Below are 27,607 nucleotides of genomic sequence, written 5' to 3'. Positions count from 1 at the left end.
CACAGAACTTTCTTTCCTCTTAACATGAACTAACATAAATGAAGGTATCAGAAACATTTCATTAAAAATTTCACTTCTATTAGTTCTACAGTGTTAATTATTTGCAAATCTTAGGTTGTAGAAATTCAGTAAGTATCTAAAAAACACTAGGACATTCAACTCCAAACTGAGGATCACAGGCTTAAGTACCTGGATGACAGACTCTCCCCGATGAAGACTTCATTTAGTGCTCTCACTGGCAAAAGCTGGGGACCTGAAACCTCGGGCCCTGTGGGTAATAAAGGAAATAAACCAAGACAGCTTTTAAATTTTAGCAGTGTTATGAGATATATTTGCAAAACATTAAAATATTCATATTTTTGTTGTGAGAATCTAAACTTTAACATCACTAACCTAAGTAGTTTTTAAAGAATTCATAATATAAACCTCAAATATATTCATATTCTTATATAATTCATAACATAAACTTAACATTATAGCTGCCATGAAGCCGCTGACTCTCCAAAATGATCCTTAATTCTTCTTGAAACAATTTTTCAAGAGTGATAAAATATTTATCCATCTCATAAGATTCTTGTTGTCACCCTTAACTTGGGTTTACTGTAGAAGCTTCAGAGACAGAAATGGTCAAGTGCCTCCAAGGCGAGCCATTTCGGATTTCAGCAGCAAACTGCCTGCACGGCTGATGTGGGAAACCAGACCAGCTATGTTGAAGGTCAGATCTGTTTTCTTAGGGAGAAAACCTTAAGAGCGATCAGCAGCAGCAGCAGCAGCAGCAGCGGCAGCGCTGGAGGAACTCGGCCACATCTCCTTTCGTGACTCTTAAAAGGCCCCCTTTTCTTTCACTCTATAAGCTGGGATGTACAGGTTAATGAATCTTCCTTGGCCATTACTTAAACATCATTCTGGCCCATGCTGGTGTGGCTCAGTGGATTGAGCGCCAGCCTGCAAACCAAAGGGTTGCCAGTTCGATTCCCAATCAGGGCACATGCCTGGGTTGCAGGCCAGGTCCCCAGTGGGGCCACTGGAGAGGCAACCACCCACTGATGTTTCCCTGCCTCTCTTTCTCCTTCTCTTCCCCTCTCTAAAAATAAATAAATAAGTCTTTTTAAAAAATCATTCTGTGCCACAAAATCCTCCAAAGGATTCTCACTGCTTTCTGGATCAAACTTGTGATTGTCACCGCAAATGGTTTCTTTTACTTTTTATCTCTTACCAGACTCCAACTAGAAATGCCAAACCCATCTTCTGAATGTCACCAAGAACAGATTCACTGCACCTAAGAATCTCCCACTGGGAAAATACCACGGCACAAGTTCCTCTTCTGCCTCCTCCACACCTCCAAGGTCAAAGCTCTGAAGCCTGCCCAGCTGTGGTAGCCAATCTCCAAGACGGTGCCCAGGGACTCCACCTCCCAGTACTCACATCATGCTAGGACTGGTCTGTGTGACTAACGGATGGCAAAAATGGTATGTCACTTCAGAGACTTACTTAGAGAAGACACCTGGCTTCTGCCTTAGTGGCTCACTCTCTCAGATCACTTGGTCTGGAGAAGATGTTTCATGAGCAGTCCAATGGAGACAGGCCGACATGGTGAGGAACAGAAACTCTCTGCTAATAGCCATGTGATGATCTGGGACACAGACCTGAAGTCCCAGTCATTCTTCTGATACCGCTGTCCCAGCTCACACTTGCCTGTCACCTCCTGAGAGACCCTAAACTATTACTAACAAGCTAAATTTGGGGGTAATAGAAATCTAATACACATTAGACACTTAATATTATATATAAGTAAAACCGGCCAGCATTGCACCAATATCACCACTGATCTCACCTGACCCGCTGGCCTGATCATTATATTCTTCTGTTTACATGTCTACTGAACACTAAGTACATGTATCTTATTTCCCTGACTTATAATTGCCTAAGGGGGACCCAATATCTCTATTCTTCAAATACAACAATTTGCTATTACAATGCAAGTTCCCTTTGAAAACTTGTTATGTGAATGAATTATACAAGTATAATGGGTTAATATTACCAGCTCAATCGTATCATACAGTAGAAAGAACCTGACACAAACAGGTATATGAAGTTTGATGTGTTTAATCCAATTTGACTGCCCTCAAGATTGCAAAACCTGCTAACTTTTGAAATTTCATTTGGTACTAGTTATATATACATTTTCAAACCTGACAGATTAACAATATAAACATAAGAAGCTAAAATTTATTGTTTATTTTTTATATAAGGTAATTACTAATTGAATTTGCTTTATATCTCCACACAGATTTTCTACAAATGTCCAACTAACAATAGATGCTCACCAGATACTACTAACTAATAAATCTGAGTTTTTACCATCAAACTGTAACCATGTTTTTCCTTTATATGATCATGACTTCCCTCTACAACCATTTTTCCTTATCTTAATTTTCCTTTCCATATTGCATTTTTATCTGTACTTGCTGAATTTCACCTGAAACCCTCTATCAAAGGAGGAAGAGAATAAGTAAAATCACTTCAAGTCTCATTAATCATCTTAATTCTGCTCATACGTTCTTTCATGCTAAGTACCAAACATTACCTACTCACAAAACTCTTCCTGTGTAACTTGCTTCAACAGGATGTTAAAAAAATGGACTCAGTTTCCCTTTCCTGCCCCCAAGCTCCTTCCCTCTGGTCATCCCCGCAGTGCTGTCTGTATCTGCATGTTTGTTAGTTTTTCTTCATTATTCATTTGTTGCTTTGTTTTACAACCCATGTAGGAGTGAAATACATGGTTAACTTTGTCTGACTGATTTTGGGGTCAAATACTGGTGACAGAAGATGATCTGATTTTGGGTTGTGGGCATACGACACAATATACAGATTATGTATCATAACAATGTACACCTGAAATCTGCATAATTCTATTAACCATTGTCACCCCAATAACTTTATTTTAAAAATAGACTCCATACCAATGAACACCTTTCTATGCAAAATAACAGGTTACAAAATTAACTAAAATTTGTATTTTTGAATGAGCAAATGTAGTGAAAAGGCCTGGCTCCTAAACCTTTCTTAAGGTTCTTTCCACGTTTTCACTGAGCTCCTCCATCCACGGGTTAGAGAAGATGCAACAGAAGACTCCGAGGCCTTCGAAGACGGTAGGAGCCACCGTCTGGAAGTCGCCTGAACACCTCTTAGACAGTGAGAGGAGCTGAAATGAACTTTCATTATGTTAAACCACTAAAATTCTGGGAATGTTTATCAAAACCATTCCCTTATCCAAATCAATACCACCAACCTTGAAAATAAGAAAGTTACTATTTTAAGTGATTAAAAATTGTTTTAAATAATAAACTGATCCTACATTCCTTTGACGGTATGCAGGTAATAAAAATGAATTCTTCGTTAACTTGCATGCAAATACAATCTAGCTAAGCACAGATTATACTACATACAATGAAAATTTTTATTTGTTTAAAGTTACATCATCATCCCTTTTTTAAGCTGAAAAATAAAAGTTTCTCTCTGTAGTCTTGTTCTAATTTAGAAACCTAAATAAGGGATCAGTCCTGGCTGGTGCAGCTAAGTGGACTGAGCATGGGCCTGTGAACCAAAGGGTCACTGGTTTGATTCCTAGTCATGGAACATGCCTCGGTTGAAGGCCAGGCTCCCAGTTGGGGGTGCATGAGAGGCAACCACACACTGATGCTTCTCTTCCCCTTTCTCCTCCCCTTCCTCTCTCTACAAAAATACATGAATCTTTTTAAAAAAGGGGGATCAAACACAGTGATATATTTATAATTTCAAACCTACTCATATATTCAAAAATCCCAATGGCAGCTTTGTAGGCAATGTTTCCTACCAACCTGAAGAGAATTTAAATCGGAAGTAGGAGATACACCTGGAAATCTTCCTCAGTTTTGTCTCAGAAAATAAAGATATCAAAAAAAAAAAAAAACCAGTCAAAACTAGTCCCTAGACATGGTAAATATAATTGTTAATAGTAAGTATAGCAATTTCCAGTATTAATATTCAAAAGCGGAAACTCTCCGGATTCCAGGTTCTTTACCCACTAAAAACCCTCCTGAGATCGCCCCCACCCACTCTCACTTCCTCCCTGGAAACCTGCAGGCGCTTCTCTCTTCCCCAGCGCTCCGTCCCACGTGCCTGTGTCGGACCTTGTACGTCAAATTCAAAGACTCGTACCTAAGTTTGGAGAAATGCTCTTGTATGATTTTTCTTTTAATTTTGAGCATTTTCTCTGTTCTTTTTCTAAAACTACCATAAATCAAATGTAAACACCACCTGGGTATCTACTCAATTTACATGTAATTTTGTTTCTATATATACCCTTGATTAACTTAGTTTGTAAGCTAAAAACACTGAATCCGAGATAAAAGTCTGAGCAGTGAATCTCTGAATGCCAATCTACATCCTCCCTGTACGACTGTTGGAAAAGGGCCAAATTCTGAACACCTGCTGAATTTCTTCTGGTGCAGGATAAAATAAAATACCTTAGATTTTTAAATCTTACTAAATAGTTACTGCAGTCTTTCAAAGTCAGTAACAGATCAGTAACAGGGATTCACATACATGTAATTACTTAAACTATTTCTAAAATCAAATAATTTTTCAACAGGGAGAGAAGGAACATCTTCCAAGCATGCCATGAACACACACACAGGTCAGGAACACGCTGACCTCCGAGGCTATAAATCGCCGTGGAGAACTCTGACTCAGAGACAGAGAGCAGATATATAAAGGGAGTTTTTCCTGAGAAGTTTAGCCAAGAAATGAAACACAGGAGAAAAAAATGAATCTGTAATTATTATGAAATCTTCCACTTACTAATTTTATTCCTACTGCTTTCTTTTTCCCTTTGACACTTCAAAGATTAAGGCCAAAAGTTTTTCCTTAAATATCACCTATCCCCTAAGACATTTCATAAGCCCTCCCTTACCATCCAGCTTTCAAATCCATCCTAGAAAACATTTCTTCTAGAAATGTGCTGCATTTCTTACTTCAGTGTCAGAATAAGTTCCACACCTGCGGTAGGTCACTGTCCTTTCTTAAGTGCTATCCATGGCACTAAAGTCCCCATGTAAGTTAATTACAAAGTATTATTTTTAGAAATTAGACATCAAAAGAACTATTAAGTTCAGTACTGCCCCAAACGTGTCTAATTCCCAATCCACCTACTCTCATCATGCACTCTGTCAATGTTGAAGGCTCTACTGTGTTGATTCAAACTCAGCTGCTGTTCGTGAAGGTCCACGGGAATGGGGTTTATGCCCGTCCCTTCGAGGTACAACCTGATCCGCTGCCTCCATAACCACCTGAAGAGAATGAATGAAAAGTAAGTTATGTTAGATAAATTAGAAATGAAACGTTGGGAATTTACCAAATGAAAAATTCACTTTAAAAAACCTAGTTACTCTAGGAACAAATTATTCCAGAAACCTAAAATGCACAGGTTCCTGCTTAGAGACAAGTTTATTTCTCTGTTCAACTAAAACAGAAATATTTAATGTATGTCTACAAAATCTCCCAACAATTTGAATTCAAGTCATATTCTTCATCAAGAATCCAGTAAATCCAAGATGCTGAGCTAGATATAACTGTGTTGTGCTCATCAGAAAGTGTAAGATTTGCCAAAAAAAAAAAAGGAATTCTGAAATTGAAATAACATTGTGTTAAGGTGGTCAGATTAGATTAAAATCCTTCACCTTAAACTTAAATGGCATTTCTGATATAAGTAAAGAAGAAAAGAATCAGGTTTAATTGGTTTCAACACCAAAAACTAATGTATCAAAAAGCCGATGGGACGGAGTCTGCCAGATGCATATACAAGAATACACCCCCACTTGGTACCTACCGTCACTTGTAGAGATGCCAAACTTCTGAAATGACTATAAGTGAGAACCATTATTAATGGTTCCAGAAGTCAAAAACATATACTACAATTATCCAAATACCCAGAGAAAAAGCTTTCTCGTGCTATAAATTCTAGTCCAAGTCAGGGAGTCAAATCTGGTGCCACTGGGCTCTCTCTAATACAATCGGCCACCCCACCTCCACCCCTCCCTCACCCCTCTCTTCTCCGGGCAGTCTGACCACTGAACAGATTCCGTGAAAGAAACACGGGAAAAACCCATCCCAACTGCCTAAGAAACACTTAACATGTAAGGCAGCGATCTACCAAGAATTTCAGCAAGGCTGGAGTAAATCTAACCCTCTGTCATTCTGGATGGGAGAAGACAAGGGTAAGAAATAGAAAATCTTAGCAAATTTGAACACTCAGTTTTAGTCAACAGTTTTAACTATCTTTCTACCAAATTGCAGGAACATGTAACAAGGTTAACGAAATTGGAGACATGGCCTCTATCTCACTGAAGGAGAAAGACGTCTACTTGCAACTAATTCATAGGCCAGATGGCATTTGTCAGGGTTTCTCTACACAGTTCAGTTGGACTAGAGAAGGTAAGTCAGGTGTGGTTGTGACCCAGCTAACGTACTGCTTTTCACGACTACTGTTGTAACTATGCACTAAACCATATCTTATCTAATTCAGTTTCACCACATTTTAATGGCACACATTTATTAGCAATAGTAAGTAATTCCTACCTGAACTCACCGCGATAGAACTTCTGTAAGGCTTCTGGGAAGGAATGCGTGTATCGAACAGGAAGACATAAATGACCCTCGGACCTTTATTTGAAAGGGGGATATGAGGTGGTATAAAGGGAAGAAGAAGAAAAAAATAATTTAAAAACCACATAAAACTTCTACTCTATACTTAATTTTTTGCCACAAAACTGTCTGTATTTTCAACAAGGACAAAAAAAGAGCAAATATACAGTTTAAATCCAGCTTTACTGCCATAATACACAGTACTACTTAGCTTCCACGTCACAGTGAACTGAAAAGACAGGAACTTTGCCACTGGTTGACTGCCCTGCAAAGCCATGTAACCGCACAGTGCTGTGTGCATCTCACCTTTAAATTATCTAACTATTAACTTTGGGCAGCCACTTTAACATCAGCTCCTTCCACTCCACGCCACAAAAAAGGCCACCAATCTCAAAAGGTTACTCTGAGAAATCGAGCTATTTTTATGTGAAAGTGTTTTGAACTATAAATCTCTTTTAAATGTCACTTAAAATATTACAAGTCATCAAAAGAAAACTCAGAAAGTTTAATCCAACATAATGCTTCATTTACTCAAAACGTATCAGGATAAACTCCTTCAAGGAGTTAACAGCATGATGTAGATAGAAGACAGATTTTTTTTTCATTGCAAATTACAAAGTGTCAAGATTGCCTACAGGGAATTGCTACAGGATGATGAGAGAATGTGGCACCTAACATAAGGAAAGGTGTCCAGGAAGCTCAAGTAGCATCAATCTTGAAGGAAAGGTTGAGAATACCCTTCGCAAAAACACACTCTTGGTAATGCCTGTAAGTTAACTTGTAAGTGTGAAGAGCAGGAAAAAAGGTCTTCACAAAGCTGTGCCTAGCCAATATCTTTACCTGAGAGGGTCACCACTGAGGCCTAAAACTTTATGGAGTGTTCTCTGCAATGCCTTACCTAGTGCTAAGCAAATAAAAGGTATCAACAGTCATTGGACAGAACAAGCCCTGAGGTCCACCACAGATCTAAAGCCCCCCGGAGACCAGAGAGTTAGGGCTATCAGCATCTGAAAGCCTGACCTGGCCTGGAGGGTGCACTTCCAATGTGATTCACTCACTCCCGCTGGCAAACCGGTGTTGGCTGCTGGCAAACCGGTGCTGGCTGCTGGCAAACCGGCGCTGGATACTGGCAAGAGGCCTCAACTCCTCTCCATGGGCTGCTTAGGTATCTCACACCACAATGAGTAATCTAAGAAACTGCAATATGAAGCTGGAATATCCTTGCCTTGGAATCCATACACTGACACCCCATATTCTATTGGTCACAAAGACCAGCCCTGATTAAATATAGAAGGGGAACCACACAAATAGGTGCAAATACTAGGAAGTGCCTACTTCCACATGCTGGCTACCACATGCTCTCCCTCATTCTGATTATTAAGCATTCAAATGTCACATTTACCAGGCTCAGTAGAATGAGTGCAGAATGCAGAAGAGACAAGCAGAAATTATACGCTTAATTTAAATGAGTTCACATAAGGAATACTAAGAAGTAGATCCTCCAGCCCAAGTCAAGCCTTCAGATGCCTGAAGCCCAGATGGCATCTCACTATAAACTCATGAGAGACACCAAACCAACGCCACCCAGCCAAGCTGCTCCTGAATTCCTGACACACAGAAACCGTGAGAGATAATTGGTGATGATTATTGTTCTAAGCCTCTAAATTTTGGTGTGATTTGTTATGCAGCATTTGATACTTAATACACAGGAGAAGAAATCTAAGTTTAGCATTAACTTCTGGGCTTATTTAAGGATTGTAAAAGACCATAGTGCTTAAGAAAAGAAATCAGGCAAGCTGAGTTACTCGACAAGTTAGCAGGCTTAACCCATTTCTACCTGAATGCAAGAAGAGAAACCAAAGGACTTGTGAAAGCTATTATTCTTGGTGAAAATTAGAGAGTAACACAGTCCATTTGGCATTTCAAAATCCCCACAGCTTATGAGTATTAAGTCATCTTTTTAAAGGAAAACATATTTTAGTAAACCATGTGAAATTTCTAGAATCTCTTAATGATATAAAAATATGCCATTTAAGAGGTTCTAAAATACATATGCATCAACAATGAGGGCAATCAAAAAGTCATACCTGAACCAATGATCTCAATTACTTGTGCTTAGGGAATCTTAACTCAGCTAGTTGGGGGGTGCTCACCCTGCTCCCTAAGATCATTTAATTAATCACTTCAAATTCCTGTTTCCTACTGACTATACAGAATACTTCAATGGTGATAGAGAAATTAAAACACAAAGTCCTGTACTCACGAAATTCAGTCAAGAGGAAGAAAGAAATCAAGCGGGTACAACATGAGGAGACAAGCCCTCTCCGCACAGGGACTTACAGTCAGAGCCCCGCGGAGGCGCCAGTCTGGAGTGAGTCAGAAGTACTGGGCTGGGAAGGTGGTATCAGGGCACTCCGGGCAAAAGCACACGCAAAGGCACGAAAAGGACATGGCCTGTGGAGGACTCCCTCTTTCCAGTCCTGTTATCTTCAGAACCAGCAAAGCTCCTCACCAGCAAAACCCTCCACACGTGAGCCTCCAGCCATGGCGTCAGCTTACACTCACACACTACATTTGCACTTAGAGAGGCCTTTAGGGCGGAGGGTGGGGGGATTAGAGGAAGGTGGTCCAAAGTGCAAACTTCCAGTGCTAAGTTGTAGGACATCATAACTACAGTTCACACTGCTGGATGGTATATTTGAAAGCTACCAGGAAAGTAAATCCTAAGAGTTCTTCTAAAGAGAGGAAAAAAACTTTCTTTACTTTTTTTCTATATCTAAGAGATGATAGATGCTAACTAAACTTATTGTGGTATCCATTTCACAACATATGTAAGTTAAACCATTATGCTGTATACCTTAAACATATACATTGATGTATGCCGATCATAGCTCAATAAAACTGGGAAAAATACAATTCAAAAAAAAAAACAACAGCCTTTAGAAAGGACTGCAGGCTGTTCCCAGGGGGCGTTGGTGCTATTTTTTAACCGAAGAGGGTATGGTACGAGGAAATGAAGCTGGCTGACACTGCAAAAGCACACGGGCAAAAGCAGCTGGAGAAAGATGGTGTGTACTGCACCGAGAAATCTGCGATGTGCCCAGAAGGTCACGGATTGCAGTTACAAGATTTTAGTTGAGCCCTGGCTGGTGTGGCTCAGTAGACTGAGCACCAGTCTGTGAACCAAAGGGTCACTGGTTCGATTCCCGCTCAAGGCACATGCCTGGGTTGCCTCCCCAGGCAAGGGGCACACGAGAGGCAACCACACACTGATGGTTCTCTCCCCATCTTTCTCCCTCCCTTCCCCCCTCTCTAAAAAGAAATAAAATACTTTTTAAAAAAGATTTTACTTGAGGAGTGGACACAATCAGACCTATACTTTGGAAAAACAGGAAGGCGCAGTGTAAGGACGGGTGGAGCGAGCCTGGGAGCTGTTACCATAAAAACAAACTACGGACGCCTGAGCTATGATTAGGCGCAGTGAGGGCAGTGAGGATGGCAAGAGACGGATTCAAAGGCAGGGCCCCTACAACTCAGACTTAGCTCCTTAGACCAATTTGATGAGAGGTGAGGGTTGGGTAATCACAGCTTCGGCACAAGTTACGGCTCCGTTCACCCAGTGTGGAGGGGAAGGAGACAGGTTCCTTCGCAGACATATTACATTGGTAATAGCACTGCATACACTTAAGTAGGCAACAACATAGCTAAAATAGCATAAGGAAAGAGGAAAAAAGGAGATAAGGACACAGAAGAGTCAAGGACCAAGTAATATAGTTTCACATGTCACAGTTAAGGTAACCAACTGTCGCACTTTGCCTGGGACGTAGGAGTTTTAGTGAAAACTAGGACAGTCCCTGACAAAACAAGATGAGATGGTCATCCCAGCCACAGAAAAGCATTAGATTTCTTTCTGAGTTAGATGAAGAACCACCATAAGATACTGAGCAGAGAGGTCACACAACAGTATCAAACTTTCATAAAATGATCACTTCAGCTACAGTAAGGAGGAGAGACTATAAATAAGAGTAAGAAAGGAAGCAGAATCAATGACGGATATAAAGATTTTGGACTCACCAGGACCTAAGTTAAAACCATAGATATTAATCAGTTATTCTAAAGACAGTACAAAGGGGACAAAAGACCCAGAAGATAATATGTGAAAACACCAGCAGGTAAGCAGTGGCCAAAAAATAAGATCCTCTGAAAGAGACAGCACCAAAGAAGTAGCCATGAAGGTAGAAGAAAGGGGCATCATAAAGGCCAAAGAGGTGCAGATGCAACAAGGGAGCAGTTAGCACCAGAAATTCCCCAGAAATCAAGGAGCACAAGGCCTAAAATGTCCAGCGGGCTCAGTAACCAGAGCAACACCAGCGTGTACGGCAAAGGCAGTGTCAACGAGCTGGTTGGGGCAGATCCAGAGAGGACTGCAGAGGTACAGAAAAAAACTGTCAAGGAAGGAAGCGGAGGTACCAAGCTTTGGGAAGAAAGGGAAGGAAGAGAAAATAACCAAGACAGTGACACAGAATAAAGGACTTACTAAATTTTCTTGAAAGATGGAAGTCTGAAGTTTTTAGCCTAAAAGGAAAGCATGTGTGAAGGGAGAGAGGAGGAAAGGAAACAAATGACAGAATAAGGTGGGTTTTTAAGTGTGAGAAAAGCTGCAGTTTGAATCCAGTGACTTTCGTTTCCTTTATGGGAGAAGGGTGGGTTGAAGGAAGAAGGGCAAGGAAAGCGAGGAGGACACACAAGCTGAAGAACAACCCCTGAAGGAGCTGTCACAGGAAATGGGAAAGAGAGGTGACGTGGGCCAGGTAGGGACTTTTCTGAGCAAGTCTGCAAGTGCAGTCCTAAGTGTTAGAAACTACATATGGAAAGTAAATTTGAGCCACCAAACTGGGCCACCAAGCCCCAGTGTTTATGATTTTTTTCTCCCCACATGGTCTCAGCAGTGCCAATGTAGGAATGGAAAGGATGATTAATCTAGGATTAAGCAGAAAGATAACAATATAAAATATTTAAGAAATCTATCAAGAAAGTAAGAAAGGATTAAGTGAGGAAACTAGAGGGGATAAACTCGGTGAAAATCACAGAGTAGATTTAGCAGGGTTGAGGGACTAAGGCTGCTGTTACAGTAGGAGGCTGTGGTCAGAGAGGAATTAAGATTGGAGACATGGGAAAATCCTAGATGGTCATCAAGCCCAGGTATGGTCATGGCTATACCACAGCCATGGAACAGAATTAAAGTAAATGTCAGTGAAGCTAAGGAAAGAAGGAAAAAACAATGTAAAATTTGGCCTCTTCATTAAGTCAGCGCAGTCACCAGAAATCAGTGGAGGCATAACCGGGAATGTAGATGAGCGTCGTAAGAAAGAACAGAAGATGGAGCACTGTTAACTCATCCCTCTGCGGCAATACCAAAGGTCACTAACACTCTCCTGGGTCAAGGGTCGGGTCTATTCTGTCTCAGGTAGTACTCCTGAACTATCTGGGGAGTCAGATGTAATGACTCGTCTGTCCCATATCAAAATTTTCTACCAGCAATGCCAGTTAAATATACCTTTCTCGTGCCTGAGCTAAAAACAAGAGCTACATCCGGAAAATAACCACAGAGAAGAAAATTTGATTAGAGGAAGAGACCAATTCTATATGCCTAAATTTTGTCACTAAATGTTTTTGGAACACGGTTCTCATGTTCATGATAGCCAGGAGCAACGATACTTCCACTTAAACATCATGCGCCACAGTCAGCTCCTTGGATCAACAGAACCCAGCAACGACTACTGTACGGACAATTAAGAATATTAAGACTTATCAAAAACAGATACTATGAAAAGCAAATCATAAATGTCTGTATGTATTACACTAAAAAAAGCCAAATGAATAAAAAAACAACAAAATGTGTTTTGCCTTACCGTTCAGGATCAGTGTTTACTCCAATAACTGGTTTAAGTCTGTCCAACACTTTACTTGCTGCCAGAAGCATTGTGCCGTCACCTGAAGGGCAGACAACACAACCAGGCTTATTATAAAACTACATCATTTGAACACTAGTACTTTTGTTTGAACAAAAAAAATGGCCCAAATGAAAGAACAGGTCAAAGCTCCAGAACAAATACAACTAAGCCACGAAGAAATAGCCAACCTATCAGATGCACAGTTTAAAACACTGGTAATTGGGATGCTCACAGAACTGGTTGAATTTGGTCACAGATTAGGTGAAAAAATGAAGGCTACACTAAGTGAAATAAAGGAAAATGTACAGGGAACCAACAGTGACAGGAAAGAAACAGGGACTCAAATCAACCGTGTGGACCAGAAGGAAGACACAATCAACAAGAACAGAATGAAGAAACAAGAATTCAAAAAAATGAGGGGAGACTTAGGAACCTCCAGGACATCTTTAAACGTTCCAACATCTGAATCATGGGGGTGCCAGAAGGAGAAGAGGAGCAAGAAATCAAAAACTTACTTGAACAAATTATGAAGAACTTCCCCAATCTGGCAAAGGAAATAAAACTTCCAAGAAGTCCAGGAAGCTCAGAGAGTCCCAAAGAAGGTGGACCCAAGGAAGCACACACCAAAGCACATCATCATTACATTAGCCAAGATCAAAGATAAGGAGAGAATCTTAGAAGCAGCAAGAGAAACGGAGACATTTAGCTACAAAGGAATGCTCATCAGACTGTCAGCTGATTTCTCGAAAGAGACCTTGCAGGCAAGAAGGGGCTGGAAAGAAGTGTTCAAAGTCATGAAAGGCCTCCAAGATTACATCCAAGATTGCTCTATCCAGCAAAGCTATCACTTAGAATGGAAGGGCAGATAAAGTGCTTCTCAGATAAAGTCAAGTTAAGGGAGTTCATCATCACCAAGCCCTTATTATATGAAATGTTAAACAGACTCATCTAAGAAAAAGAAGATAAAAAATATGAATAGTAAAATTACAACAAACTCACAGTTATTAACAACCAAACCTAAAACAAAAACAAACTAAGCAAACAACTAGAACAGGAACAGAATAACAGAAATGGAGATCACATGCAGGGTTATCAGTGTTGGAGTGGGTGGGGAGAGCAGGGAAAAAGGGACAGAGAATAAGAAGTCAATAAATGGTAGGTAGAAGAGAGACAAGGCGAGGTTAAGAACAGTACAGAAAATGTAGAAGCCAAGGAACTTATAGATATGACCCATGGACATGAACTAAAGGGGGGGAAATGCAGGTGGGAGGGGGTGTGCAGGGTGGAGGGGAATAAAGGGGGAAAATGGGACAACTGTAATAGCATATCAATAAAACACATGTTTTTAAAAACCCAACCCTTTAAATCATACTTGAAGTTAAATGCACAGCTTGAACAGACACACAGAAATATACACATGCAACTTCACAGTAACATCATCCACTTAAAAAGGGAAATGCTACATAAAACACATCTTTTTAAACTTGATTCTAGAAATCCAAAACTCTGCAGGCTTCACCACAGCCAGACCGCGGGGTACCCAGAGTGTGAGTATTAAGGAGCACTTCTGTAGGCCCACTTCTCTATCTCAAACTGTCACCTCCGGCAGCTATGACAGCATCTGCCCATCGAACAGTTTCTTCATCATATTCTCTCCTCTTCACTAGACGAACCTCGATTCCCTCATTCCTGAGATAAAACACAAAGTATAGGTCATATAGAAGTTCCACTAATAACATAAAGGAGTATGTTTTCTGAGCGGCAGATCATTACAATAGAAATATAAAATGAACAATGTTGTTTTATAAACAAATTTATGTTTAGCTTTGTAAAGTAAGCTTCATTTTAATTGCAGCAGCCAACTAACTATAAGTCAGGAAGCATATGAACTGAAAGTTAATCTCTACTGATGTTAAAATTCATTCATACAAAAATGACCCCAAAGACTAACACCTTGAGACATAATTTTTAAGTTACAAAACTGAATAGCCATTATTTTAAATCCAGTAAATATTCACTGAGTGCCAGACACTGAAATAGTAACTAATTTCTAATTTGCATGTTCTCATACTTCTCCTGTACACACATAAACATATTCACTAACTACACTGAGCCCCAAATTCACCAAAGTTTCTATAATGATCATTTTTAGACATTCAAATAATAGTGTAAGGAACACCCATATAACTCAGTATTGTTTAATTAATAAAACATCACGCACAGAGTTGAAGCCTGCTCTGTACAAAAATAGCCCCTTGTAGAAAAACCACTTCTGGGACAGGTCAAATAACTGAAAATCTGTGAAATTTCCAGAGTACAATAAAAATTTCCTTAGAAACACTCTATCAGGCCCATTTATCACAGTACCATTTTCTGAAAGTGATTATATAATGGCAATCTTTACTGAAAACCTAGTGATTGCCCTGGCCCGTATGGCTCAGTTGGCTGGGCATCGTCCCAAACTTAAAGGTCATGGGTTCAGTTCGATTCCCAATCAGAGCACATACCTGGGCTGCAAGTTCAGGGCTTCCACTCCTGCCACCTCCCCACCTCCCGCCTGCCCCTGGTTTGGGGGGGACGTCAGTTTAGAGGAGGATGTCAAGGCACACAGGGAAGACAATCAATCAACATCTCTCTCATTTGATGCTTCCCTCCCCCTCTCCTTCTCCCTCCCTTCCCCTCTCTCTAAAAAATAAAACATTTAAAAGACTGAAAAAAAAAATGATTAGCTTCTAGTTAGGGAAAAACTGGAATTCCTGAATACAGACCCACCCAAAATCCAACCCAACAGACTTACCGTAAACTATCTAGAATATGCTCAACATTTTTGGTGTGAATATGATGTCGTTCAAGCAGTCCACTGTAGCTAGAGCCTTTCAGTGCAAGCTACATCAAAATAAAAAAAGTGTTGTCTTATTAGATGATATACAGTACATATATTATAACTTATTTCCTTTAAAAGTCCTGCATAAAACAGAGTGAGGTTTTATTTGAAAGTACATTTTAATGACTATTTGTGAAACTTAAGTTTAAACTGCACTAGAAAGTCTGATTTCAGAAAAATCACAATACCAAATACATTAAGTTTCCTAAATCATGTAGTCAACAGGCTCTCATAATCTGCATGTTTTAAAACTGGAGTGTTAACACTCCAGTTTAAATGGATTTTTAACACAATGCATATGGCTACTTGAAGATCAAAGATAAACTAATATTTTAGAAGGCAGGTGACTTTTGTTCCACTTGGATGCACAGCCCTCTTGTGTTTAGATTCATGAACTCTGTTTGGTGTTTACCCAATCAAGCCGAATAAAGGGCAGGTTAGCTCTCTGAATGGGTAACTTTGAGATATAAAGACATGTTATCTTTAGAGAATTATCTCTCCCAGTCTATTGGAATGACATTTTATAATGTCGCTATCTTACTTTTAATACTCTCCTTTTAAAAGTATTTCTTCTAAATAATCCATAAAGTAAAATGTTAAGAGAGCAATTTAGAAATATCCTCAATGAATGTCCATTTAAATCATCAAAATAGGAAATTTATCCACTAGAATACATGCTAGAATTAAAAGCATGTTACCTACTTTTCGTCTCCAAATTCCCTTATACTTTGCCTGTGTCGTAAAGACCCAGATTCCGTTTTAAGTACCTGTCTAAAATGCAATCTTAAATATACTTTGTTTAAATCATTACTCGTGATTACAAAGTAGAACCAATTTTAGATAGAATTTTTAGTAATATGTATTTTACTTTTTTAAATGGTTATAAAATAACAACGTGAAAAATACACATACAAAGAAAACTTTAATTAAATAGAATCTTGTTACCCCAAGATACTCTGTGTTGATTATACCTGACACATGCCCTCCCAGTCTTTTGTTTGTAAGTACTGAGTTAAGAGTTTCAACAGAGGCGCACAGGACCCATCTGGCCGCGTGTGGCAAAGCCACAAAGATACACTCGATCCGACAGCCACCGCAACACCTTAATGCCTAGACTTAAGTCTCATACTTAGGGCAAACCAACAACAAATATTTTTTTTACAGAAAAGCAGTGACCAAGGTAATAATTAGATAAACTTTCATTTGCTCGTTGAATTAACAAATCAACATGAACCAAGTTTGGAAAACAACTCTAAGAGTAGAACTGCTGAATATGAATGCACACAGCATTAACGTTCGTTCAGATTATCATCACTTGACTGCAGATTAACTAAAACTACACTACCTCTCAATGAATACGGGTCATAATGCTGCTGCTTCTCACTCTCTCTCCCTGGGGACTCTCCAGTTTAAGGCTTTCTTTAATATTGATCTGTATGCAGATGCTGATGACTGCCAATTTGCTTATCTCTAACTTGCTGGCCTAACTTTAGGACTCCATATGAATGCAACCAACAATGTAGTTAACATCTTTCTCTGGATATCTAACAGGCATCTCAACCTACTGTGGTCAATTCATGATTTTCTAGCAGATTAGCTACCATGCTATTATGTCACAATAACTGTCCTTCATAAACCCATCTCCATAGAGAACACTTTATACAGCTAGAAACTGAGCTCTAAAAATTAAATTTATTCATTTAGATATTTGAGTGTTCACTTGAACATTAATTGAACTCAATCGAATGTATTAAATGGAGCACTAAAAACTGCTAAGGACAACGAGGACTAATTCAAATGTACAATAAGTCAAATTTACTGCTTCTGATCCACTATAAATAAAACTTAAGGGTAGCTGCCCTCAGACTTCAATTCCCGGTCCGAATTTTCTCTTCTGTTCCAATTTTTGGCTTGGACCAGACAGAAGATGCACCCAGGAAGAAAGGATACAAATCCTACTCTGGTGGTTCAGAAGCTTTAGCGCTCACTTCCAGGCTCTCAGAAAATTCCGGAAAATTAAGGTTATTCAGCAGCTGAATGTTGAAAAACTTAGGTTTTTGACTGGGAAGGGGGAGTGAACTTGTGGGGAAAATAATTTTGGAGAACTAACAAGAAACTTCAAGCTTTTCCATGACTTTAATAAGTTTTCCAATCAATGCTAAAATCCCAAATCTAAATACAAAGTTCATTTAGCATCAGAATATCTAGTATTGGAGCAGAAATCTCATTTCATAAGTTCTTGTTCCCACTCCAATTTCTTCTTGTAAACTAACTCTTTAATAACTTATGTGTCAATTAATTTAGAGAATACAAGTTATTATGTTGTTTTCTTAAAGCTCTGACTTGAGTAGTACACTTCATTCACATGGACTGGCTGAACTAGTCAGGTAAGAAATAGGCATTTTTAAAAATCACTTAAGCATCAATTAGAAAGTCTTAAATCTATTCAACTTGCTCTTACATTTTTAAAAATGTTTCAAAGTCTGGTAAGAACTTCTAACTACTGAAAAAAGACTTCTAAAAAGTCTTTAAAAAAAGAGAAACTTTTAAGTCAAAGACTTAAAAACATACTTTAATCAGACAAAGAAAGAATTGAATTCTTTGCAAAATGTGTTATAATTAAGAGGTCAGACAAATTACTTAGATTTAGAACAGTCTCAGTTCTGTACTACTACACCTCAGGTGTCTGTAACAGTCTATTTTTTTCCAAAAACTTATTTTAGTACTTATCTGCATTTAAAAATATTTTTAAATGATTCACCCGGATACCAGAAAAAGCAGTATAAATCTAAAAGATCTACAGACACATTTTGGAATAAGCAACAGTGTCTCCTACAAAACCTCCAAAATCCAACATCATCTCTCCCCACGAGGCTCTGACGGAAAAGCACAGCAAAGTGAACGGATAAAAGGAGGATTCGGAACGGAAAGAAATTTACCCCAGCTTAAGGTCAGATGCGATAGTTATGCTATTTTCTAAGCAATCCAAACAGTTACTTAATTATACTTGACCAAAACTGAATTCATTACAAACTTTAAACACTTGTTTTACCTCAGTTGAGCGTTACTACTTCATACGCCATGTAATTTTGACAAAAGCTCAGCAAGGGAAGGAAATACATGAGAAACGCACAAGCTTTTGAGACAATGAGTTTGACATATAAACTCACTAGTCATAATTTAAGTACTCTTAAGAGCTGACGCACTTAACTAAGTGGTGGACTGTTACTCAAAACTGCCATAAAAGGATCAGTGACAAGGAATTTTGCAGCTACAGAGTGAACTACGCTCACCTCGCATGACGGGGCCCAGTGCAATGAACCCAAAGTGTTTCTTCAGACACACTTGGCATTCATCTTGGATCGCTTCTATTCCACTTACACTTTCTCCCCGGCTCCTCCACTTTTACTTTTCCCATCGTTATCGTCCCACCTCCGCACTCATGTTCTGAATTCTGTCTCCCTACTCCCTGATATGTTGGAATTGTTCGAGTTTCCATCTTTGGCTTTCCCTTTTTAAAAATTCTCTTACTGTTGTTCGATTACAGTTGTCCCCATTTCCCCCCAGTCCTCTCCTCTCCCCACCCAGCCCCCACTTCCCACATTCAATCCTCCCTCCCTCACTGTCATCTTTGTCCGTGGGTCCTTTATACCTGTTCCTTGGCTTTCTTATCTGCTCCTGCTCCACTCTCCAGAGACTTGATCTACCAAGCACACACCAGTAACCAGGAAATCTAGACTTAGTTTAAGGCTTTCTCTTGAGCTACAGGCTCAAATTCCCAAATCCGCCCAGAGGTAAATCAAACATGTCTCCCCAAAACCATCTAAATCTGATCACCTATGCCTCCTTCAAATTTGCTCTTCTGAGCCCCATATGTATCAGTTTGTAACACCTCCCTTGACCTAGTCAACAGAATAAATCCAGGGAGCCCCTTTAACTCTCCCCTTACACTCAATCTACACAGCCAGTCACGGAAGGCCAACCATTAAGATGTGTGCAAACTGTTTCTCCCTTCTGTCCTTGACACTCATGAAGCCTCTGCTTGAGTTCTGGACATCAGCTCTTATCTAGTTTCATGCAATAGCCTGCTTCTAGAGTTCCCCAACTGGTTCCTTCTTTCAAAGTGTTATTTCCCACTATCTCCACCTAACCACCACCACCGGAAGCCTGCTTTCCCACCAGTCCCAGAACAGTGTCTCAGAAACACTGACCCTCATTACTCCCCTCCCGTGGGAACAGAGTAGGGGAGAGCAGGGGCTGCGCTCCAGCACTATAAAGTGGAAAACCAGTGCAAGGTGAAGCCAGCCCCTTCACAGGACACAGGACACCTTCACAAGGGCCGCCTCCCTGCTGAGCCTCGGCACACGTCCTCCTGAACAGTGACTGCCAAACCCCGTTCCGGTGGTCCCCAGGGCCACCTAATGGTCACAGCCAGCATTATCAAAGGGAAGATAAACTGCCCCACACGTAACAAGACAAAATTGTCTGTTACCTTTTATTTTAAATATGACTATATGAAATACATCTAAGTCGCGATGTAAATTTTTTTGGCTGTGGATTGCAGTAAAAAACGTTTGAGTTCTTTTCACTGGCCTAAAAAATGAACTTTCCCACTATCTTCCTAGTATTGTTCTCTCCCCATCACCTATGTATTCTTCCTTATTCTTCAATATTTAATTCAAATATCCTAAAATGAAAAGATTTCGTTTCACTTTCATCACATTGTCAAAAATATAAGTCTCCAAAGTGCTGATAATAATGTAGGGAATCGGAGTCATTCAATGCTTATGGAAAGTTTATTTGTACTTCCAATTGAAGCATTTTTTAAATAGTAGAAAAACTTGAAACTTAATTATCCAATCAGTGGAATATAAACAGTTAAGATAAACTAGTACATATCAACACAGATAAGCTTCAAAACCAATAGTGAAGAAAAGCAAATTTCTAAAGAACAGGCACATATGCTAAACAATGATATTATCAATGTAACTTTTTAAAAACAAAGCAATCTTATACTTTTACGGACACATTCATGTTAGTAAATATATAACCTATGCATGTGAAAAGTATGTGTAACAACTTTAGGTTAGTGGGAACCTCTAGGGAGACGGGAAGCAAAACATTGGACAGATGGGGCCTTAGCTGTAACTACAATGTATCCTTTAAAAACAGCTGAAGTAAATATGGCAAAATAAATATCTTTTAAGTCTACACAGTTCTATACACAGATGTCCAGTTATTTTTTGGAAGTTTTCTATATGGTAGAAATATCTCATAACTGAAAATCTGAACTTTAAAAAGATCACTAAAAAGTTTACTTAAAAGTTAAAATTCAAAGGTCTTCTTTTAGCCTCCCCTTCATTCCTACCCTTCCCCAAATTATTCTCTCCCTTCTCTGTATTCCCATGGACCACTTAGAGTTATAATACGATTTCATAAGAAGATGCAGTCCCTGCCCTCAAGTCTAAAGAAAGAATTACAGATTACACTCTAAAGTGGAAAGCTCAAAACTATAAGCATCACGAAGATACAGTAAAGAACACCTAACACAACCTCAGTGACCAGAGAGAGGAGCACGGCCAAATTACTAAGGATGGCTGCTAAAAGTAAAGGGGACTGCACAAGTAAAGGCACTGAGTGATGTCAATACAACCACCCTGAAATATCATTTTCACCTACCAGGTTGGCAAAGACCCCCAAATACAATAAACTCTTTATGATAAAACAAGCACCTTCACTGCTGGTGAAGGTGTACACTGGTACAGCCTCTTAGGGAAGCAATTTGGCGATACTTATTAAAATTTCAGCCCTGGCCAATGTGGCTCAGTTGGTTGAAGCTTCAACCCGTAAACCAAAAGGGCGCAGGTTCGATTCCTAGTCAGGGCACACACCTAGAGTGCAGGTTTGACAGGAGACCATCAATGGTTCCTTCTACCTCACTCCCCTACGCTTCTTCTCCTCTCTCTAAAATCAGTGAGCATGTCCTCAGGTGTGGATAAAATTAATTAATGAATTTAAAAACTTTTTCAAATGCACGTGACTTTTGATTCAGCAATTCCACTTTTAGGTTTCTATCTTAGGAACTGATAGGAATTAACAGGTGTAGGAATTAACACAAATATTATACATTACAGGATATATTTTTATAAATTAAGGCATCTGCAGACAATGAAATACCACACATACAAAAAAAACAGGTATAGTTTAAGTAAATATTATTGAGCAAAACAGGATGAGACAAAGGACATATTTCACTGTGTTGATTTGTATGTGCAGATTATTTCTGGAAAGAAAGAAGACAAGAATTGATCAGAAATGAAGTTCAACAGATAGACAGGAGCCAGTTCACAAAGGGATTCGTTTGGCAGCTAAAGATCATGTAGGTTCACCTACTGGAATGTGTTCTCAAAGTGTGACCTAGGGACCGACCACTTGCAAACCTGGAGAACCTATTTTTAAAATGCCGAGCCAGCAACCGTTAAGGGCATGGTTCAGAAAGGCAGAGTCTGAGAGTTCTCCACAAAGGAAATCACAATCTTGGGGGGGGGGGGGGGGGGGGGCAGGGGAGGGAGCGGCAGAAGCACTTAGGTTGAGGCATCTTCACTTTAACAAATTTCCTAGGAGACTCTACAGGTTATGGGGAGCTTTGAGGAGTTCTCAGGAGAAGAGTCAAGTGGCCAGATGTTCACTTCAGATACACCACACTGGTGCCTGTGTCTCCAAGATTTGAGAAGTGAGGTTTCTGTTAGAGGGCTCTGGCAGTATCCCAGATCACGTTCTTTAACTTGATAAACACCCAAGCTGCACACACTATATTCACTGCACACCACGGGGCAAAAGTATTATCTGCCCGAGAACTATATAACCTAAGCTACACTACTGTTTGCAGAAAACAGAGTGAGGGAAACTGAATCCAAGGTGCTACATCTCCCACATCTGTTAACAAGGCAATAGCCAGGAATAGTTTAATCCTGTAATAGAGGGGCTGCTAGATGAAATCACTCTATCCCTTTTTGAAAATAATTTTTTTAACACTATAAATGAGAACCATTAAAAGGACTTTGCAGCTGGAGGAGTACAGGGTGGACACTGCTCATTTTTTATTTAGTATATATCAAAATATTTTTTAATTAAAACTTTTTGGCCAATAAGGCATGTTTATGACGTCAAAAACCTTTCCAATCAGCTTTGATTCATCTAAAGGTCTAATCTGTGAGTCTCTTAGACTGTTAATGACAGTTCCACATTTGCCAACAGCTACATCTCTTAGGATGATTTCATTAATCCTTGCAAGGTCATGAGCCAGTAGAGATAAAATTCTTAACTAGAAATCCGAAATTCATAAGAAAAGTCACTGATCCGTTAGGGGAGGGCAAAAGCAAGCCTTAAAAATTAAGCAATGTAACAAATATGAAAGGAAAACTGAAATTCAAACTCTGATGAAATTCAAAGGATGCAAACCTTTCGTACATTCTTTATCAACTAAAAAGTACTTCCTTTAATTGTCTGCACTTCTACAATGTGAGAAAAAAATATAAGGCTTCAGGATAGAAAATTATACTGGCATTGCATCCCTCATCTCCCCTTTGCATTTTAACACCTAATGTGAGTAACTTAATTGAGATGTATTAGCAACAAAACAACCACAGTCACTACCAAAAAAAAGAGAACCCTTGCTACAAACTTCAGGTTACCATGATGCTACAGACAAAAAAACTACCAGGCCCCAAAACTCAAATGAACACTTTGCCGTTTCTTTTATACCCAATTCACATGACTCGTATCCTTTAGTATCTTTTACCCCCAACAAAACAGCAACGATATTCATCACCTTTCCACTCCTAATACAGAATCCTATTTTAGAACAATTTCACACAGCCTGGTAGTACTCTTTGTCCTGTTCCTGATCTCTGGTCTGGGAATCTACCTAATGCTCTTCCATTCTGAATAACGACCTTAATATAAATGACAAAACTAACCCAGTAAAATTTAATCGAAATAACAACTATTTCAAAACAGTATGTTCTATAGTCCAGAAGTGTTACTTCAAAGTTTTCTTATCCTGAACAACATTAGCTAGCAACAGACAAATATTTACCCATTAGAGATTTCTCTTCAGGTACTGAGTAAACAGTTCGATTTTTAAGGAATTACTGATTTGCCTACATTTAAAGAGTTTTGATTAGTGGCCATCCATTTCACAGGTGCAAGACTTAATCTAATTCAGATGCCACCCCTTTTCCTGAGGTCTTGAAAAAATTCACCAAGTTCAAAATGCTAGCCTTTCTAGGGCCTTGGAGGATTATCTAGTCCAACCCTGGTACTTCGTATACCGAACTAGGTAGGTAAAAGCAAGTTGAAAACGGGCAATACTACACACACAAAAAATTTTTTTCACCCATCAGTCCCAGATAAATTAAAAATACTCATAGGAAATTAACTACGCAGAATCTCCTAACTCCCAACCACACACTCTTTAACACCCCAATCAAGCGTACTAATTGTTGTGGGTGGCTTCCATAAAGGTGTATGAAGAACACATTTATGGGTATACAGCATGTGACAATTTCTAAACAGTAGATCTTATAAAATCAAGAGGACAGTCCCAGGGATGTACCTTTTTCCCAAAACAGAAACACCTGCTTCTGATATTGTTATTCTCCGCCTCTTCCCCAATTCCACACCACAACACAAACTTAACTACCCCAACCTCCTGTTCAACCTGTTTGTTGGTTGCCTCTTTTAAAAGGGACTATTTTCTATCAATTGCTACATTCAAACACTTAAGAAAACACTTAAGTGTTTTCGAACACTTAAGAATTTCGCACCCAGCATTTCATCAGATGAATGCAGGGTCCCTCTTCAATTAAACCATTAAAAAATTAAGAAGTTTAATGCCTAAGAGTACTTTAAGCACTTTAAATTTTATTTGAATTCCTCTACAAAATATTACCAAAAATATGCTGAAGATTACAATCCAGCAGTTTAGAACAGGCTGGCTACTCTTTTACAGAATTCTACCAAGATTTAAATATAGGCAATTAATTCCTTTTGTTGCAGTATCAACAATTATAAATTTCCAACAGAGATCTGTCTAGACATAGTGTTCATGGAAGCATCCTTATCCTCCTTTCCCTACAGCTGGTGGATGAGGACCTGGGATCAATAGTTTCAAAAAAAAAAAAAAGGGGGAAACGGGGATAATATTCAAGGTTTCTTCTTTGGGTGGATTTATATAACTTGTAAAAATATTAATAAGTGTCTATACCAAATATACTCTTTAGTGGAGATACTGCTACATTATAGACGTCGGCTCTTTATTTCATAATTACAAGGTTTGGCTACCCTTTGTCTTGACTCTACTACTTAATAACATATTCAAAGTCAAATTTTCTCCCTTGCTCTTCTCAACACCAAAGACACGTGCGCTTTTAAAACCCACTGCCGCACCCTTGTCGGACCACTACTTTCCAGCACGGAAAAGGCTCGCCCGGACCGGCTTTACGGAGTGTCCCGGATCAGTCCTGCAGAGTAAAAGGGGGTGTGTCCGCGGTACCTCCGCCCCGGCAGCTGCGCCCGGGGTCTGGCTTTCTCCGGGCGGTCTGGGAAGCTCCTTCCTGAGCGTCCACGCGTCAGTCACCGGCCAACCTCTCTTGGGGCTGTTGTAGCTCTTCCCAATAAGGGGGTGGGGGTGGCGAGGGTACAAATGAATCCAAACCCCTCCAAATGCGGGAGCTCCTAGTCCCCCTACCACGGCTTCCTCCAGACGCCCCCACTTTGGGGGCGTTTGCACGAACAGCGACCCTCTTTTCTCTAGCGCTCTGTCTCTCTGTCTCTCTCTCTGTCTCTCTCTCTCTCACACACACACACACTCACGCGCGCGACGGATGGAAAGGATCCACGAGCAAAGCCGGGAGTGGGGCCGCGAGCAGGGCAGGTAAAGTATCTAGAGCGCCTCGGGGAAGAGGTTTTGGCCCCGACACAGGGCGAGGGCTGCCGGGACCTACCAGCTGCTTCAGGTCCTCCTCCGAGAGCTCTGCGTAACGGTAGCGCTGCTGCTCGAACTCGTACCGGGTGGTTTTGGCCACCACCACCACCCGGGACGGGCGGAAGCCGCCGTCGGGACGACTGCCACAGCCCGCCAGCTCGCGTGGCTGCCCCTGCCCCAGGTGCCGCCAGCAGTCGCCGTCACCGCCGAGCCGCGGTCTCGCGGCGGGGCCTCCAGCGCCCGGGGCCCTCAGCGCCGCCGCCCGGCCGCCCGCTACGCGACGACAGCTGCCCAGCAAGAAGCCTCTGTAGCAAGTCATCCTGCGCCCGGCGGAGGTTACAGGCAGGCCCGGGCTCCCGCCTCTGCTCCCGCCCCAGGTGTGCGTGCTGCCCGCGCCAGCCCAGCCTCTAACTTCGCGCCGGGCGGCCAAAGGTTAAATGCAGGCCCCTGCGTGGCCAGCGCCGCGAGGGGCACATGCCCAGACGTAGACGGGGGAGGAGAAAGGCGGCCGATTGGAAGGAGGGAGAGCCGATGGGAGGTAAAGGTAGGCGGGGAAGAGCCGGAGGCCTCAGGATGGTGGGTTTTGTTTGTTTGTGCATGCATTTCCATCCACGCCTGCGCAGAGGCTGCGTCGCCACTAGAGAGCCAACTTCCCGCTCCACCCCCTTTCCTGCTAGCGAGCCAACTCTGTCGGCCAATCAGCCCCTTTCCAACTCTGTCAGCCAATCGGAACTCGCTGCGGTTTCGGAGCCGGAGCAGCTGCGGCGATTGGCTGCAGCTAGAGGAAGGGCTAGGATTCTATTTGGCGGTCGAGCTGCCCTAAGGAATCCAGCTGGAACCGGTCTGAGACCGCGAGGGGGCTGCGGGTGGGGTTTTGAGAGTTGGGCGGGAAGAGTTGGGCCACGCATCTCCAAGTCAAGGTTCCGACCTTTCTCATAGTTGCACTTAACACTGGTCCGCATGTGTCTAAACCCTTTGTTCGTTCGTTCAACCAATGCGTGTTGGATGGCTGATATTTACAAAGCTGGGCTAGGGGCTGAGCAGACCTTTCCAGGACCAGCTGCTCAATTTGAGGGCAAAATGAAAATGTGAAGCCCCTTGTTCAGAAATGATTAGAAATTGCAAGAGAGCAAGTAAGGTAGGTGCTGAGCCCACCCAAGCATGGGACCTTATGGGAATGCACTGGTTGCAGCCCCTGCTGACCACAAAAAAAAAAAAAAAAAAAACCAGCCTGGAGGAAGAAAGACAGGGGTAGCCCTTGAGGAAGTTGGAGGTTAATGGATAGACTCTGGCCAAGTGCAGCATTTCTGCCAATACTTGGGAAGATTAAGGGTTAAGAATGTTAGTGATTTGTGCTTTATCCTATGTATAAGTAATAGCTAGCTTTTGCGAGGTTTTAACTGGAAAAAAGTGAGTCCTGAAAGCAATGTTTGACAATTATTGATCTGGCTTTGGGATGTTGAGCACATTGGAGGCAAGAGAAGGGAGACTGGAATGCTGTTGGAAGTTACTCATGGACCTGAGCTAGGGAAGTAGTAATGGAAATGGAAGAAGATTCTTCTACTATAAGAGTAGATTCCAATGGCGGTGCACACCCTAGTGTTTATACCTCGTGTCCCTTAGATCCACTAGCTCTGGCACACTTTTTGCTTCTCCGTAGTCCCAGCACTCTCGGTAACTGGCTTTGGACTTCGGTCAGGTTACTTCATCTGTCTGGGCCTCAGATTTCTTATCTGTAAATGGGGGAGCTGAACTACAGGGATACCAGGGTGCTATCAAGCCCAAACTGATTATGAATCTGTGACTCTTGGTTACTACCACCAACATTCATTCATGGATTCACTGAATATTTACTGATCCCCTGCTGTGTTCCAGGTAGTATATTAAATTGGCAGATACACCACAGAAGGTGGTAGATACCTCCTTATAGTAGGTCACTGAGCCCTTCTGACCAGGAACTTTGCCTTAATGCAGCTAATAATGACTTAGAAACTTAACCATACCTCTTAATTTCTGTGGAATGTCATAACTGGAACATTCTCAAGGTCCCTTCTATTTTTTTACTGTTCTAACACTTTGTAATTCATTAGGTATTAG

General features: G+C 40.8%; 1 protein-coding gene across 4 annotated transcripts in view; it reads right to left on the bottom strand.

Moving 5' to 3' along the window:
* The window catches only part of NADK2 (NAD kinase 2, mitochondrial), a 42,488-nt gene extending 16,399 nt beyond the window's left edge, over positions 1–26,089 (bottom strand). Inside the window, exons 1-7 of one of the 4 annotated variants that reach the window (XM_037129043.2) lie at positions 25,530–26,089; positions 15,436–15,524; positions 14,239–14,327; positions 12,597–12,678; positions 6,619–6,702; positions 5,194–5,330; positions 190–268 (exon numbers count right to left, since the gene is read on the bottom strand). In XM_037129043.2, coding sequence (XP_036984938.2) covers positions 190–268; positions 5,194–5,330; positions 6,619–6,702; positions 12,597–12,678; positions 14,239–14,327; positions 15,436–15,524; positions 25,530–25,829 — 860 coding nt within the window. In that variant the 5' untranslated portion in view covers positions 25,830–26,089. The remainder of the gene's footprint in view (positions 1–189; positions 269–5,193; positions 5,331–6,618; positions 6,703–12,596; positions 12,679–14,238; positions 14,328–15,435; positions 15,525–25,529) is intronic. The other 3 variants (XM_037129045.2, XM_037129044.2, XM_037129046.2) reach the window with 3 other exon arrangements.
* Between the last annotated feature and the right edge of the window lie 1,518 nt (positions 26,090–27,607).

Source organism: Artibeus jamaicensis, unplaced genomic scaffold, assembly GCF_021234435.1.
Source record: "Artibeus jamaicensis isolate MK-2021 breed Jamaican fruit bat unplaced genomic scaffold, CSHL_Jam_final scaffold_369, whole genome shotgun sequence".
NCBI lineage: Eukaryota > Metazoa > Chordata > Mammalia > Chiroptera > Phyllostomidae > Artibeus > Artibeus jamaicensis.
Note: the sequence above shows the minus strand (reverse complement) of the source record. Positions and strands in the feature narration are given on the sequence as shown.